Source organism: Rhinolophus hipposideros (genome assembly GCF_964194185.1).
Source record: "Rhinolophus hipposideros genome assembly, chromosome: 2".
Lineage (NCBI taxonomy): Eukaryota > Metazoa > Chordata > Mammalia > Chiroptera > Rhinolophidae > Rhinolophus > Rhinolophus hipposideros.
The window spans coordinates 108,294,398-108,311,949 of record NC_138048.1 but is presented as its reverse complement, the minus strand read 5'-3'; the positions used below and the strand labels follow the sequence as shown (position 1 = coordinate 108,311,949).

The following is a 17,552-nucleotide window of genomic DNA, read 5'->3' as shown; positions in this document are numbered from 1 at the left end:
TGGTACACGTGCTAATTATTGACCTTTTCCTATTAACTAATGCATGTCCCTATTCCTTCAGAGCCTAATTCTAATTATTACAAGCAAGGAATAGAAGTTTCACTTATTTAAAAATATTCCGTATTCAGATTTCCTCCTTCCCTCTCTCCCCCCCCAGATCCCTATTTTAGCCGGAATTACTGTATCACCGAGACTCAAGGTGGAAGATCGTTACCTTCACTTTTCTTCCCATCTTGGCTTTTCTCCCTGGACTTGTCGGAGCCCCCACGTGTCAGGCCCTTAGTCTTCTTCTGCAATCAGGAGCATAAAGAAGAGCATAAAGAAGACACACGTCAGGCTTCAGGGGACAGGAGGGAGTGCCTGCGTATCTGCTCAAGAGCTCCCTGTTGACCGCACATGTTAAAATGTGGAGTCGAGACTGCCGCCTCCAACCTTGGCGCGCCCAAGCACACGCGTGTGAGCTTTGCAGACACAGCTGTACACACGCCCACCTGCCCTGTCATGCGGGGCCTCACCCCCGAGGCAGCTGTCTGGCACACGGGCTGCAGTGGACACAGCCCCCGGTGGGTGCCCTGGCGGTGGTGAGCATGGACTCCAGGGCCCCTGCACCTTTGCTGGTCTGTCCTTTCTGGGGTCAGGATGGCACCTGGAGGACCCCAGTGGCCCCCACTGGGCAGCGGGGCTGGGACTAGGACACATAACGCCTTTATCACGATGGCTCGCAGACAGCCAAGGACAGTCAGGGCCCCACAGCTCTCCTGGTGGGGACCCGGCCAGGGGGACACCTCTTCTTATCTCTGTAGTATTTGCTCTTAGGCTGATGGAGTTTCAGGACCTGTCTGTGACCTTCTGGGAGAATCTAAGTAGAGGGACTGGGATTTCCAGTCTGGACTGTCACTGGGCTCGTAGCATACATCAAGCACCTACAGTGTGTTGGGCAGTGTACACAAAGTAGGCGGAGGGAGATGAGGGTAGCACGATGTACCTGGAAGACAGCACAGGGCTCAGGGTACGGTGGGAGTGAAGATGGGTAAGGACACCGCACGGGGAGGCCCTGGATAAAGTGAGCGGTGAACAAGCAGTATTGTGGGGCACTGCAGGTTGGGGATGGTGGGACCAGCCAAGGCCACATGGGGCGCAGCGTGTGGCAGCAGGGCGATGGCTGCAGCTGCATGGGGCCCCCGGAGACAGGGGGGTGGGAGAGTGGACCCAGGGGAGGCCAAATTCCAGGTGGCTGGAGGTCAGGCCAGCGAGGTCCTCAGGGGCCCCAAGAGGCAGGGGCCACACTCTGGGGTCCTGCCAGACCAGCTCGTGGGGCTTTGCAGAAAGCCTCTACCCTAGTTCTGAGCCTGTGAACTGCACCTTCTGAGAACAGTATCCGTCCCCAAAGCACCTGAAAGCCAGGCCCGGTCTGTCTCCCTGACCCCTGGGAGGGGCTGAGCAGCCACGGGTCAGGGTCTGTAGCCCGGAGCTAGGACGCGGGTGGAGGCTTCATCCATGCTGGGGGATCGTCTCTTTCTAACACCCTAATTGCTGAACAAGGTCAGCCCCGGGGCAGGAGGGCGAGAGGACCATCGTGGGGCCTGGGTGCTGCTCGGAGGGCTCGGGAGGCTGTGGGTGCTGACACCCTCGGTCACATCTGGGCGGCACCCCTATCACACATCTAACTATATCACATGCCTAATTGGATTGACCTGGTCTGGCTTTGGGCTGGGAACGAGCCCCTGTCCAGAGGGGCCGCCAGAGTGGTGCCCGCGTGCGGCGCGAGTCTGCCCGTGTCCCCTGCTCACCCTCGGAAGGTCACACTCTCTTGGCCGCACAGCCATTTACCTCTTTCATGGCGTCATCTATTTGCTTCAGTTCCTCATAACGGTCCCTGGATTCCCAAAGGGGCTGCAGCATGATTTCCTCAACCACAGGGAAGAGCTGGAGAGAGACAGATTCATTTAAACAGCCCCCAATTGAAGGCGATGGAAAACGTTTGGGAAAACGGGTGTCAGGTCCTGTGTCTCAGAGATCCCACAGGAAATCTGCCTCCATCCCAGTGGCGCTTCTGGAGCCCCCAGGGTCACGGCCTGCAGCCAAATCCAAGGTGACCGAGGTTCTGAAGTCCTTTGGTCAATGACTCCTGGAGCCCCTTGTATCTGCCACCCGCCCACCCATCCCCAGGGTCCCTGCTGTCTCACGCTTTTCACAGGGACCTGAGAGAAGCCGCTGCCTTCCCTCTGCCTCTCACGTCCTTCTGGCTGTCCATGCTGCAGTTTCCCACTGTCCAAATGCCAAGCTCACCCACTAGGCCCCTGACAGTCCCAGAGGCCGGAGCAGGGAGGCCATTCTCGAGGCGTGGCTGCGTGCCCTTGATCTGACTCACACCGCCCGGCAGCCCGGTGGTGCAGCTCTGCCCTCCCTCCTGTCCACCTAGCGGACAGTCACTTGTCTCTGAGACTTGGCTCATCGGGGCCCCTCCCCGTGAAGCCTGGTGAACACCACCCTCCAACACCCCCACTGCAGGGGCGGCCAGAGCCCTGGAGTAGCCCCCACTGGCCTGCAGTAAAGGCACCGCAGTTTGTGGAGGGAGGGAATGCTATGTGCAGGAAGGCAGCTCCCTATGTGCAGAGAAGGAACAGCGCTACGGGGTTTCAGGAAGGGTGTGCTGAGGGTTCTGGGAGGTTGGTGGAAGGCATAGAGTGGAGGCCGGCACCCCAGGAGAAGGAAGGGCTCGGAGGGGAAGGGTGGAAGAAAGGCGAGAGCCAGGAGCTGTGGGCTGTCCTGCAAGACAGAAGTGCCAGGGAGGGCGGGGACCAGGGCCCGGTGTTGGAGCAGTGGGGAGCCATGGAAGGTTCCGGAGAGAGGTGGGGACAGTCTGCTTCCTGGAGATGAACCTGGCTGTGTGCTGGGTGGAGTGGGGCGAGACAGGTGGGCACCGGTTTGCAGGTTCTCTGAAGGTGAAGGTGAGAGGAGCTGGCTGTGACCTGGGAGTGAGCGCAGGGGTGGCTCCGAGAGACACTGTGGAAGGAGGTCTCCACGGGAGGCAGCAGCAGGCTGGCCGGGGGGCCAAGGAAGGGGACGCTGAAGGCTCTGTGGCCGTGCTGCTGGGTGACAGCTTGGAGGAGTAGGAGGGGACAACATGCCGCTGTGAAGGTGGAGAGGGACTTCCGGCAGGGTGTCGGGCAGGCAGCACCGCTCAAGGGCGTGCTTGTGTGAGCGTGTGCACGCACGTGTGCACATGTGTATTTCTCACTGTTGTGTCACCCAGGTGGGGTGACGGTCACTCACCTTGGTCACTGTTTCAAACATGGGGATCAGGACAAACTTGATGAACCCAATTTGGGCCGTGGCTTTGGTCACTTTGTCCCTGTCCATGAAAGGGGCCACGGGAAGGCCTTCTGACTTCTCGCGGTCGCTCTGTGGGGATGCAGCAGAGGGCAACGTTAACGACAGAGAGAGCCATGGAAGCTGGGGGACTTTGAGGGGCACTGTCCTTAGAGGAAGAGAAACATGAGCTAATATGCCACAACCCACCAAACCACTCTGCATTACGTAAATTAGGATTAACAAGGAAGGATGATAATACCTTACGTGCTAACTGGGGCGTCTGCTGGGCATGCAGGGCCATGCAGTGAGGACAGAGTGGAGGGGACAGGCAGAGGCTAATTAAGTGTGTCACAGGGATGCCCAGTGACAGAGGCGGCTTGTAGAGCACCTCCCGCCCGTGTTCTCTTGGGGCTCATGAAGCCGTGGAGGTGAGTGGCTTATCATCCTTTCTAGCATTTTCGTTAGGCTGGCCTGGCTTTCTATCTCCACGCTTCCACAGGCTACAACTGTAGGCTGACCTGCGTGGTCCCCCCACCTGGGGGCCCCGCCTGCAGTTCTGTTTCTTGACCTTCAGGCATTGGCCTGCTGCCTCTGCCTCGAATAGTGGCTGAATTAGTGGTAACAGGTGGCAGATTTACAACCTCAGTGTTCCCAGGTTGTAACTCTTTCACGCCTCAGATTACAATCTATTTCACTTTTTATTTTATTACTTTTGCTTTATTTTATTTTATTTACTTTTTATTTTATTAAGGAGGGTGCAGCTCACAGTGGCCTATGTGGGGATCGAACCGGCAACCTTTGTATTATTAGCACCGCGCTCTAACCAACTGAGCTAACGGGCCATCCCCCCTATTTCACTTTTGATGTGCACCTGCTCTGAAGGCTTTCTGGACGTTGGAGAAACTTCGATGGCCCTATGCTAGTCCCTCTTGGGACGTTCTGCAAGGTTCAGACATGGACCCTGTTTATGGGACTAAGAAGAGCGCTAGGAGGCTTGACTGCTGTGCATAAAATACTCTTACCTGCATAAAATACTCTTCTAATAAGCAGTCTACCCAAGGCTCTGCGACTTCCATCGGGCGTACCTCGTTAGAGATGTCACAGCATTTTATCAAAATCATCTTCAGCTGGAAGAAGATGCGTGGGGTCAGCCAGCTGAACACGGACCAGAACCCGGGTGGGCGGGGCCGACCCTCCACGGTGGGGCAGGGTCACCTGTGGTGGGTGCCCTGGCGGTGTGCTGCTAGGCCCTCAGCCTCACTGGGGAGAATGGCAGCGTCACTGCACCCCACAGGCTCAGCACCTTTCCTTGGAGGGGCCACGAGTTGTCGAATAGCCCATTTAACACACAGACGTCTGTCACACGAACTACACATTGTAAAATTCAAAAGTATCACCTTGATTATGGAAGATACACAAAAGGCACAGAGCAGCACCGTGAGTGAGAGAGAGAGTGTGAAGAAATAAAGTGGAGTCATTACAGTCAAGCTGCTAAATTACTAAAAATCAAATAGGTTGAGGCAGGAGGACACGGTTCTATTCCTGTTCTCACGAGCCTGGAACTTACACTTGTGCACATTCCAGTCCCATGTCGATGCCGGGACACACACCAGAGCCCCACATAACCCTCCTGCTCCGAGGGTGCGCAATGTTCATGCATGTGGACCACTGGACGCGACCAGGCCGCCTGGCACCATCCTCCAGACCACCTAGCACCCATCCTCCAGACCGCCTGGCACCCATCCTCCAGACCGCCTGACACCCACCCTCCAGACCGCCTGGCACCCACCCTCCAGACCGCCTGGCACCCACCCTCCAGACCGCCTGGCACCCACCCTCCAGACCGCCTGGCACCCACCCTCCAGACCGCCTGGCACCCACCCTCCAGACCGCCTGGCACCCACCCTCCAGACCGCCTGGCACCCACCCTCCAGACCGCCTGGCACCCATCCTCCAGACCGCCTGGCACCCATCCTCCAGACCGCCTGGCACCCATCCTCCAGACCGCCTGGCACCATCCTCCAGACCGCCTGGCACCCATCCTCCAGACCGCCTGGCATCTGACAGATACCGTTAGGACTGATTCTGGGCTAAGAAGGCAGGACTGATTCTTCTTGAGAATGTGCCTTTTGCTGCCAGAACTCAGCTTTTCTTTCTTCTTTGGGACACTTCTGGGTTTTTGCTTAGCTGTGTTTCTGGTTTGCAAACCCTAAGACCCTTGAGTAAATATCATTTATTTGTAGCCAAAGCTTTCAGATACCTTTTGAGTTTGACACAGAAGCAGAGATTAAAAGGGTAATGAAGGTGGATAGTGCTGGGATCCCCTGAGCGACATGTTAGAAATACAAGGTGAAGGGGACCCTCATGTGAAAGTAAGGAGGACATGGCTTCGGCACCCCAGCCCTCAAATGGGAATGGAACCGCAGTGTTGCCTGTTGCCATGGGAGTCCACTGGGCAGAACTCGGACTCCTCCTGCCCCCTCCAGCCCAGAGTTAGAAAACTACACAAATGTGAGAAGTGGCATTGGCTTCTGCCGCCTGCTCCCAAGCCCGGTGGCTTCTCTGAGTCAGCCAGGGCTCTCTGCCAGGTCCCCGTGCACCTTCTGCCTGTGTCCCCGGCCCACCCACTGTCTGCAGAGGCCTCCTCTTCCCTGCTTCTGATGCATGAGTGTGAGTCCTTCCAGGGCCTGCTCTGTCCCTCCTCTAGCTTCCTGGCTACCCCAGCCCCAGATGGTGGCCCCCACAGCACCTCCTGTGTGTGCTGTGTCCCAGCTGGGTGCATTTCTCGTCCTCCCAGGAGACCGACTCCCTCTCAGCCTGGAGAGGTTGGGCACATAGTGGGTCTTTCAGATGGCAACTTGTCAGGCCAGAGTGCTTCTACCTGAACAAGCCAGGTGAGTGCCTTCGGGACTGGCTATAGAGGGCTGGCACCAGGCAGCCTTGCCTCGCTCCAGGCGGCCTTGCCTCACTCCAGGCGGCCTTGCCTCGCTCCAGGCGGCCTTGCCTCGCTCCAGGCGGCCTTGCCTCGCTCCAGGCACAAATGACTTCCACCTGCAGTTGCCAGTGTTTGGGGTCAAGGTGTTGGCTGCCATCAGGGTCTAGGGCTGACTCAGCATGGAGGTCCCTCTGGACACATGGACTGTGAGCCCCCAGTATGCCTGGGCTGGTCCTCCAGCGGGGAGGGGCTGGGGAACGTGACTTGGCAAAGGACGGCTGTATTCAGCTCAATGTCTGGCACATTAGCCGAAACTCCAGGAGACGGCTGCCCTTTAGTCCTTCCCTCCTTGCCCTGCCCTATTGCTTCCTGGGAACTGAGCCAGGCCTGTCGCGTCTCTTCTGAGGAGTTGGGCAATTCAGGGCTCTGCCTGGCAGGCCTCTCGGGGACGTTGCCCCCAACACCGGGTGTGGGGCCAGCCAGCACACCACCGTCCTGGAGGCAGCTTTAGCAAGGCCTCAGGCCCCGGCCACTCGGTCCCTAGGTTGCCCTCCCAGAGGCTGGTATTCAGTGTGTTTTTCGGGGCTGTGGTATTAAGGAAGAGACCATTTTATTCTTAGGAAACCAGACAAGATGAATTTCTTTCACCCACTTATCACCTTCAAATAGAATGAGAAGGAGAATGGAAAAGGAAGGAGAGTTTTAGCAGCACAGGGCCTGCCAGGCAGCTTTCCCAGAAGACCAGTGACTGAAAACCAGCTCCAGCGACACCTCGCTCCAAGGCCAGGCTAGGAATTTTGGATTTTTGGTTTGCAGTCGGAGCTGGAGGGGAGGATTCATTCACCGCACACCCCTCTCCACCAAAAGAGGTAAAACCAACCTACTTACAAGGGTCATGTGCTCCTCGTTGCTATAGTCAAAATTCTCCATTTTTCCTTTGAAGGAATCCACAATCTCTGCGTGCCTCGCCATGTCAGTGGCCAGAATCAACGTGATTATCCCCTGAGCAGTGAGAGAGCAAAGTGTTAACACTGGGCAGCACCCCAACAATTACTCAGCGAGCCCCGACTGTGTCCTGAGTCCTCTGCACATATCACTTCATTTCGTTCTCGTGTCAACGCTGTGTGTGTGCCTCAAAATCACTGCCCTCACTTTTAAGACAGAAACTGAGACTTGAAGAGGCTGGGAACCTGCCCAGGCCACTGTGACAGTGGATGGCTGGGGTTCCAGCCCAGGTGGGTGCCGTGCTGTGTCCGTGGGGGAGCAGCAGCCACGCCCAGGCCTGTCAGGACAAGTCACCTGTGGACGCAGGCTCGGCCAAGGACAAATCTTTCCCTCAAGCCATAATCTGGATAGATATATGGTTGGTTCCTTCCAGATCTTGTTGGAGGTCAATGACCGCTTTTCCATGGGTATTTTTTCCTATTATCTAATCTGTATGTAATTATATGTGCATATACTTCTTGGGAATGATCAAAGTCTGATTATATATAATAGAGTTCTTTTATTAACAATGTTGTAAAATGACGATACAATGAGTTTTTAAATATAAATGTTTTATTACCTTGCTAATTGAATATTGGTTTAGAAGAAGTAACATAATTCAAAACCATAACTAAATCTCCGTCCGTCCACTCATCCACCCATCAATTTATCTATTCATCTGTCTATCCATCCATCCATCCATCCATCCATCCATCCATCCATCCACAACTCATCCACCCACCCACCAATTCCACAAACATTTATGGAACACACCTCTGGGCTGGGTTTGATGTTCGACCTTTCCAAGAAAATAAAGCCACAAGCATCAAATGCAGAACTCAAATCAGTCAACAAACATAATCTCAAATGTATTTTGGGGGGCGGGGAGCCATGACTGGCATTTTGAATCGGGCAGTTTCCTTGTAATGATTTAACTGTAACAGCGAAGGATATATGCCCATAAAGAGTTCACCCCCTAAATATTCAAGGACAAAACATTATTAAAAATTGGGACACCTGATTTTACCCTCAGAAAAAGTCACATTTTAGTGTTAAAATGGGTGAGGCAGGACAAGTGCTGGGTGACCCATGGCAGACAGCACAAGGACAATCCCGTCTGTGGGGTGGCTGCTCCTCCCGGTAGGCACCTCCTTCCCGGTGGGGAGTGCTGGGAGGTGCTCCACCAGGCGGGCAAGTCACACACGAAGGGGGCATCAACTGCTTTGAGTCTCCAGGCCGTATTCCTGGTCACTGGGCAGCCACTGCTTGTCGGGATGTACCCCCTTCCCTACGTGAGGGAAAAGTTCCTGAGGGTATATCAGAACAATCATGGTGGTGATGGTGGGGTTCCATAAACACGGGAGAGGCCAGAAAGCCTGAGATAAGGGAGAAGATTGCATCGGGAATCGGTGATTCAGTAATGACAGTGATTAAGCATTTCGCTCGGAACTTCCTGGAAGCCTGGACAAGTGATGCTTTATGAAGCTGCTCTCTGATAAAGAGAAGCTTATCAGTTCTCCGGGGGGAGATGAGTTTTCCCAGCACTGGATTCTGGACGCTTTATGAGGTACATCTTGAAGCAAGACCACGGAGACATCCAATGGGGGAGGTCTTCGCCCGAGAAGCGGCCGGATATGGGTCCCCAGACACTGCGATGGCTCCTGTCCGAGTGCCCTCAGTGCCACACACAGACTAGGTGACACAGGAGAACACAGAGGTGTTCTCTCACGGTTCTGGAGTCTGAAACCAAGGTGTCGCAGGGCCTGCTCCCTCTATGGGCTTCAGGGGAGGGTCCCTCCTGCCTCTGCCCGCTTCTCATGGCCCCAGTTGGTCCTTGGCTTGTGGCCACATCACTCCAGTCTCTGCCTCTGCCATTACCTGGCCTCCTCCTCCCTGTGTCTGCGTCTCTGCCTCTTCTGTCTCTTACAGGGACACTTGTCATTGGATGGAGGGCCCAGCTGCACAGTCCAAGCTAATCTTATCTAAGAGATCATATTTAAGTGTGACTGCAAAGACCCTTTCTCCAAATAAGGTCCTATTCACAGGGTCTGGGGCAGGAGGTGGATATACTTTGTTGGAGGGACTACCATTTAGCCCGCTACATTCTTCCAAGAGATCACCCTGATATCTTTCCTCCCCTGAAAACATCAGGGGTGGAGCAGAGTCGTGTTCAGTGGGACCTCCTGTGTGGAAGGAGGGCATTAGTTCTGGTGACTTGTAAGTGTCTGCCTCAGGACAGATGGCCGCTCTCACCTCTCCCAACATGCCCCGAGAAGCAGTCAGGTTTCTTATGTGAAGTGAGCAAGTGGGGCCGACTGGGTCATGTTGACAGGGGACAGCAGCTGGGGGCTCAGGGACAGTGGTCAGGGCTGTTAGGTTGGATACAGCAGATGTGTCTGCGTGCCCTGAGCAGTCACTTAACCTCTGGAAGCCTCTCCCCCTGGGCCTCAAGACGGAGAAAAGACTGATCTCAAAGGTTAAGTTCAAGTGAGCGTGTGAAGTGCTGGGCAGTGGGGTCCCACGTACTCACGCCGAGGGCGAGCATCTCTTCCTGGGGTGCTACTCGGCCTTGGAGGAGGTGGGAAGGAGGACTGGTTCCCAGGACCCCTGGTGGGCACTGCTGTGACCGGAGCTGCTGGGAGCCTCAGCCCCAGAGAGGGGGTGCTCTGGCGGCCGTGCTGCCCGACACCCTCCCTGCGCAGTCAGAATGCCCTCACCCCGCACACCTGTCTGATCTGCTTGAAGCCGTCTGCCTGCAGGTTGGAGAGGATGTTGCACTCGGGCTGCGCAAGGATCTGGAAGGCCACGGCGCAGTGGTGGTTCTCCAGGGGTGAGATGTCATTGTAGCGGATGGCCAGCTCCGTGCGTGCGTTGATCTGGTACCTGGATGGGGGGAGGAGGGGAGCCTCAGGAGCCCAAGCGCGGGGCACCAATGCCGAGGTGTACGGGGTGCCTGCAGGGCAGGAGGACAAGTTGCCGTGGGGCTGGTGGAGCGACTGCACTGCCCGTTCCAGACACTCACTGCTCCTGGCTCCCTGCTGCCCCTCTAACTAGATAATGCCAAGTTTTCACAACCCTACCAGGTACATAACTCCAGTAAATCTCCACTTCTCCCTGTTACGGCACCCTGAAGGTGGTCAGGCCTTCCGTTACGGCACCATGGAAACAATTTCAGTATGTGCAAAAGGCAGGCCCTCAGGAGGGAAATCAGAGTGCATTTCCATGTCAGACGCTGTGGTCAGGGTCCCTTTGCTGCACGTCACCGTGACTGTGCAATGAGGGAACAGGTGCCCTTGGGCTGCCACAGCTTGGAATCCACTCTGGTCCCGACACGTGGTGGTAAGGTTCTCGGGGCTATTTCAGGTCATGACGCATACAGTAAAACTTGATACACAAATACACAAGTTGGGTAGAGAGAAGTGGTGCATCACTAGGCACACAAACCAATGCCACACAGCGGGACCTCGGCAGTTAGGTGCGGTGGAACGCTGTGCCTTCGCCACCTCCCCGTACCCCCTCCAGTGGGAGTGGGTCAGCCTTCCAGCAAAGTCCCAGGGCTGGCTGTGGGCCTTTCCCACCCCTGCTCAGCCCCAGCCCTCTGACCCGCTCCTGTTGGGCACAGGCTGGGGAGGCTGTCTGCTGACCTGTCCACATGCAGGCACCACGCCCTGTCTTGGGGACAGGGAGGCTTTAGTGGCCCAGGGCTCTGCCTGCAGAGGTGCAGCCTGGAGCCAGGCAGATGAGGGCATGATTATGTTGAAGGGTCCTGGCCTGTGGAGGCCGGAGGCCCTGGATAGAGCCCCAAAGTGGGGAGCTGTGTCCTAGGAGGTGGTGCTGGGGGCTCGGCAGCGTCTGCTGACAGCTCCGACGTGGGGCTGGGCTGGGTGTTGAGTTGAACCGAGTGCCGTTTACAAGGAAAAAACACGGTGCACGTACGTGTTGTTGTACCCTGGATGGTCCAGGTCATGGCAGATGGCTGCAGTCATTAGGATTAAGATATCCATCTGGGAAAACTTCTCCTGGGTCAGAGAGAGGGTGGGGTGGTGGCAGATGAGTGACATGGGCAGGGCGACGCCCCTCCAGCCACCTGCCTGGTGGGAGACGACCCGCGCTCTCTGGGGTTGGGGGAGGAGGAGCCTGGCCTATGAGGGAGGGCACAGACTACACAGGCTCGGGTGGTTTCCCTGGGAGGGTGGGGAGTCCCAAGGCTGTCCCCTTGGGGGTGGGGGCTGCGTCGCTGAGTGGAGACCCACCTGGAGCCCGCAGAGCCAGATCATGCTGTACATCATCTGGGTCACACAGAAGCAGTGCCGGAAGTTGTGGAAAGGGTTGTGCCTGTAATTGTCATGCACGCACAGCTGCGAGAGAGAGGGTTGCCGGTGTTGGCGCTGCTCTCACCCCCCTCTCCAACCTCCCAGGATACCTTGCTAGCTGTTTCGGACGCTCCCTGCCCCATTCTCGTCCAAACCCGAGGCCAAGAACACTTTTGTGTTACTGCAGGTCAGGATGGGTGGCTGCACTGTGGCCCAGGGGGCAGGTGTGGGAAAAGACCTCCTCCAGGCTCCAGCCTGGGCTCGAGGACTTAGGTGTCCCCAGAAGGCGTCTGAGGAGCCACACTGGGACATGAAGCTGGGGGATGAGCTGGGGGGCATTACGTGAGGGGTCCTGTGCCCCCAGTCACCACCAAACCTTCTACAGGCTTTTAATGTTTGGTTCTGAGCAATATTTTGTTAAGACAAAAGATCTGCTGCTAAACACACACTCGCACACACACTCATATACATACACCTCCCCACATGCACACACTCATGTACACTCGTACACGCTCACACATGTACACCCCGCACACATGTACACCCCCCACACTCATACACCTCCCCACATGCACACACTCATGTACACTCGTACACGCTCACACATGTACACCCCGCACACATGTACACCCCCCACACTCATACACCTCCCCACATGCACACTCATGTACACTCATACACGCTCACACATGTACACCCCGCACACATGTACACCCCCCACACTCATACACCTCCCCACATGCACACTCACACTCATACACGCTCACACATGTACACCACGCACACATGTACACCCCCCACACTCATACACCTCCCCACATGCACACACACATGTACACTCGTACATGCTCACACATGTACACCCCGCACACATGTACACCCCCCACACTCATACACCTCCCCACATGCACACTCATGTACACTCATACACGCTCACACATGTACACCCCCACATGTACACCCCCCATACTCATACACCTCCCCACATGCACACTCACACTCATACACGCTCACATGTACACCCCACACACATGTACACCCCCCACACTCATACACCTCCCCACATGCACACTCACACTCATACACGCTCACACATGTACACCCCGCACACATGTACACCCCCCACACTCATACACCTCCCCGCATGCACACTCATGTACACTCATACACGCTCACACATGTACACCCCGCACACATGTACACCCCCCACACTCATACACCTCCCCACATGCACACACACATGTACACTCGTACATGCTCACACATGTACACCCCGCACACATGTACACCCCCCACACTCATACACCTCCCCACATGCACACTCACACACACACGCTCACACATGTACACCCCGCACACATGTACACCCCCCACACTCATACACCTCCCCACATGCACACTCATGTACACTCATACACGCTCACACATGTACACCCCGCACACATGTACACCCCCCCAGACTCATACACCTCCCCACATGCACACTCACACTCATACACGCTCACACATGTACACCCCGCACACATGTACACCCCCCACACTCATACACCTCCCCACATGCACACTCATGTACACTCATACACGCTCACACATGTACACCCCCACAAACACGCACATGTACACACACATACACACATGCACCTCCCACATGCACACACTCATGTACATATATGCACAGACACATACACACCGACACGCACACATGAACACACATGCACACACATGTACACCCAAACACGCACACTTGCACTCATACATGCATGCACACACACACGCACACAGATACATGCTTACACACGCTGCTGCTTTAGAGCACACTGCTTCACTTGTCCCTCCCTGGTCCTCATCATTTTCTCGCTCACCAGAGCAGGGGCGCAGGGGCGGAGTGTGTGGTGGGGACACAGACGGGCTGCCAGTCCCGGTGGACCTCTCATGGAGGCCCAGCACCATCAGGGAGGCGCCCAGGTGGTCACTCCCCTGTAACTGGATGGAAGTGTGTTTGACGGGGGCCAGCGGGGCCTGCACTTACCAGCCACCGCTTGAGCGTGATGGGGTTCATGCCGAAGTCCCTGACCAGGCCGAGGTCGTGGTACATGTGCTCCAGGCAGCTCAGCATCTGCGGGCATAGGAGCAGGGCATGAGCAACAGTGCGTGGCTCACGGGCCACCGCCGTCCCGGAGATGCCCACAGTGCAGCTTTACGGGCCAGTCCCCAGAGGATGAGCTTCCCCTCCCAGAGGTCCCTGAGAGTGAAGCCTGTTGCCTGGAGGATTCAGGATGTGGGGCCTGAAAGAGCAGCAGGGGTTCAGAAGGCAACGGAATTCTGGGCAAGGCACAGTGAGCCACTGGGTGAGAAGGGACACTGTGCCCAAAGGACGGCGTCAGGAATGGTTTATTTACACACACGAGACAGCCTCAGTGGGTCAGCATCACAGCTGAGGTTCTGGGACACGGTCCCTCTAACGCAGACCTGAGAAAGGCCGGCCCCCACTTCCCTGAGCCCAGGGCACGAATGGGCTCTGACAATTAACCTCCCAGACTTGCCTCACTGTGCCCCTGTGGGGCCTGCTGGGACCCGAGACACCTTTTAATGTGTTACCTGTGGTGTCCCGAAGATCCACCCGTTCTGGTTTCCCAAACCTGATTTCACCGACTGTCTTCTAAAGAAACCCCTGCTCAACTTGAAATAGATTTTTGTTTTCAGTCTCAGGGAGGATTTATTGTCACTGCTGTGATCTATTTAAATATTGCTCAGAGCTTTGGAGCTAATTAAGCTAGGGAAGAAAGATTAAATGATTTTTAATCGACGAGAGCTTGACAAAGTTTTGCTTTCTGGGAAAGCATGTCTTGGAGAGAGCGCCCAGAAGCACGAAGATCTGCAAAGCAGGGACAATTGAGATGTCCCCTGGCCGTGCCGGGCATGACACCAGCGAGTGCCGCTCCCCCCGGGGCCACACCCCCGTGCCCACCTCTGGCACCTCCACCAGCTGTCTAGTGCCTGCCAGGCAGGGCAGCTTCTCAGGACCAGAGGGCTGCAGCCTGTCAGCCCCGCTCCCCGCCACACCAGCCATGTGCTACTGCTCAGAGCAACACCGATGAGCTGAATGAAATGTTTGCTGTGAAACCGGAGTCAAGAGCTGGAGATGGCAGGCAGACGAAACCATCTGGTGCCACTTCTGCGACGTTGGTGCCAGGTCTGGAGCAGGGCTGATGTGTGTGTGTGCCTGTGTTCCCACACTGGCCGCCCTGACACTGCCGCGGGTCCCTGCTCGGGCGGCAGGATGATGGGGAGTGTGGAGGATGCAGGTGGAGAGCAGGAGGCCCAGCCTGCACGGAGAGCGGCTCTTCCCAGCCCCGGGGCGGGCTCTGACGGGACGAGGGCAGCGTGAAGTCATCGACTCCTGGCCTGGGGGGGACGCGGGGCTGGGCCCCGTGATGCTGGGCACGCAGCACCGCTGCTGGGAGGGAGAGAAGGGAACCACCACCATGGGGGGGGGGGCAACGGCTTCAGGGAGTGCGCTGCTTCGTGGGCGGCCACATGCTGTTTTGGGGGCCAGGCTGGCTATTGCAGTTTTCAGGTGTGACCTTCATTGTTCATCTTTTCCGTCCATGGTCTACAATTCGTGGCACCCCCAGATTTGCCAGAGCCCGGTTTCCTGGCTCTTATCTGTCACCTCAAGCAGCTGGATACTTTCTGGAGCAACAGGACCCCTCCCCAGTTTGTCGGTGCCATTGAGATGTGCTGGGAAGAAGCCCCAGGCCAGCAGACAGCCACCCAGAGGCCGACTCCGCCTGCAGGGAGTGGTTGCTCCTCTCCCACTGGCCCTGACGGCTGTGCCACCTACACCCCGTGTGGTGGAGGGCAGGGAGGCGGCCTTCTCACCGTGAATGCACGAGGCCTCCAACGTTTCAACGTGAGGGCACAAAGCCCAGTGCCCAGAGGAGACAGCAACGGCAGGGGGTGCCCGCCGCCAAGTAGGGGCTTTGTCACCAGGGGGCTGAAGTCAAAATGAAGTTGGGGAGTGTGATTTTTCCAGATGTCTCCAGTGGTGGTGCTTGTCCACTTGCTGGAAGCAGAAAGTTCTAAGCCACTCTGTTGTGTCCACTTGCCCGTGGACAGGCCAGCCTAGGTCCCGTGTCCAGTGGGGCTGCTGAGACCAGAGGTCCTCATGTGTTTGGAAGCGCTACCTCTCGTCCATCCGGGTCACGCTGCCTCCCACACCCCGTCCTTTACCGACCGTGCGTCGATCTGCAGGTGACGGCTGCACTGCAATGCCTCCTGCTCCGCAGTGTCCACGCTCCTGTCCTGCACTCTACTTGGTGGCTGGAGCTTTTGGAACACACGTGTCCTCTGGTTCACTGCTGACCATGGAACAATCCCTCAGACACAGGCCAGCTCTTCTCAGGGTGGCGGGGGAGGGGTGGACGCAGGATTGATGCTTTCCCTCGCTGGAGAGCATGAATGACAGCATGACACTGCTGTCCCCAGATGCCCATGACCGTGACCTTGCCGGTGGATTCTCAGAGTGCACAGTCCCCACTCCCGCCATCTGCAGGGATGTCACTGCTCTCCTCTCGTCCAGGTGGGTGGGCAGCCTTGTTGCATGTCTGTGTTTCCAAAAAGCTGGAAAGAGTCTGTAGATTTTGGTGGTCTGATGTCCACGATGAGGGACCTTTTGTTTTCTTGGGGTTCGGATAGACAGGGTTACGACTGATACAATTAGGTCACTAGACCAAACAAACAAATAGAATTTCCTTTTTTGTGTTTTCTCAGCAAGGTGGAAATTTTACAGCAGTCGCTGGCTGCAGGAAATGCCTCGCAGCCCCAGATCCTGTGCGTGTGGGGCCACGCAGCTGCCTTTCCCAGCACGACTCTCCATCAAAGCCCATTTCTGGGGAGATATTTTTCCACAGTATGGGGGTGTCTGTGGGCACAGCAGCTGGCCACCTGAGAGGGTATGTTTGGGGTCCACAGACGCCCCCTGAGGACTCACCACTCTCTGCAGAGGGTGCTCCATGGGGGCTAGCGCCAACCAGGGTTCCCAGCCCCAACACTTGGCCGCCTGCCCCTGACAAGCCCTTCCTGAATTACGTCTCCTGGGCCGCCCTGAGCCTACCAAGAGCCAGTTTAAGGTTTAAAACACCGGAAAGAACAGAGAGGAAAAAGGCAAGGGAAAGGGTGACAGGGACACTCTCATCAGTTTCAGCGGTGCTGGAGTGGGGGAGGGCCCTTCACTCACCTCGTTGGGCTCCCAAAGCCACACATCGAAGGTCGGCTTGCGCAGGGCCTCTATGGTCTCCGGCGAGAGAAGGTACTGGATGGAAAGGGCGGGAGGCAGCGTGAGCCAGGCCCTGGGGCGGGGCCTCTGTGCTGAGACAGAGCTGGCAACTTCACGTGCTCGGTGGAGGTTCTCTCCACTTTCCCCTATCTCCTCTCAAGGACACCTCCAGACTCCAAGAGTTCTGGAAAGGGCAAACTCTAGGGATGGGCATCCATCCATGGTTGCCCGAGGCAGGTGAGAACACAGGCATGAGGAAAGGTTCTGGGGTAACAGAAGAGCCCCACCTCTTCCTTGTGTCATCTGTTACGTGACTATACACATTTGCCAAAGTTCACAGCACTCTGACCTACAGAAGCTGAACTTCCCCATGTAAATTACATCGAGAACAAATACAGAGAAGTGAAGTCAAGGGAAAAATTTAACTTGGTATAAATGCAAATACTGCTTCAGAAACGATGGGGAGTTTCTTTTTTGGGGAACCCATCCCTGGCTTGGCTGTGGGCGCAAACAGCACAGCTTGCTGAGGGGGCTGAAGGGCCCAGGCAGGTTCGAGGGGGCAGCAGAGTTTGAGTTAAATCCTGACAGGAAACAGGCTGCGGTTTTAGGCATAAGACAGTCACGATGTTTCGGGATTAGATATTGTCACCGCCCAGGTCTTTCTGTGTATTCTTTAGAAAGGAATTGCAATAGAGGACTGACACCTGTTATTTTGGACCTAGGCTGG

General features: G+C 56.3%; 1 protein-coding gene across 4 annotated transcripts in view; it reads right to left on the bottom strand.

Annotated features, from left to right (window-relative positions):
• Window positions 1-17,552, bottom strand: part of PDE9A (phosphodiesterase 9A) — a 96,374-nt gene that overhangs the window by 1,062 nt on the left and 77,760 nt on the right. For all 4 annotated transcript variants that reach the window (XM_081073772.1, XM_081073773.1, XM_081073774.1 and 1 more), the window contains 10 exons: window positions 16,787-16,861; window positions 13,577-13,663; window positions 11,488-11,592; window positions 11,171-11,253; window positions 9,961-10,117; window positions 7,139-7,252; window positions 4,338-4,442; window positions 3,277-3,405; window positions 1,831-1,926; window positions 215-290 (listed from right to left, as the gene is read on the bottom strand). In XM_081073772.1, the coding sequence (XP_080929898.1) occupies window positions 215-290; window positions 1,831-1,926; window positions 3,277-3,405; window positions 4,338-4,442; window positions 7,139-7,252; window positions 9,961-10,117; window positions 11,171-11,253; window positions 11,488-11,592; window positions 13,577-13,663; window positions 16,787-16,861 (1,027 nt within the window). The remainder of the gene's footprint in view (window positions 1-214; window positions 291-1,830; window positions 1,927-3,276; window positions 3,406-4,337; window positions 4,443-7,138; window positions 7,253-9,960; window positions 10,118-11,170; window positions 11,254-11,487; window positions 11,593-13,576; window positions 13,664-16,786; window positions 16,862-17,552) is intronic.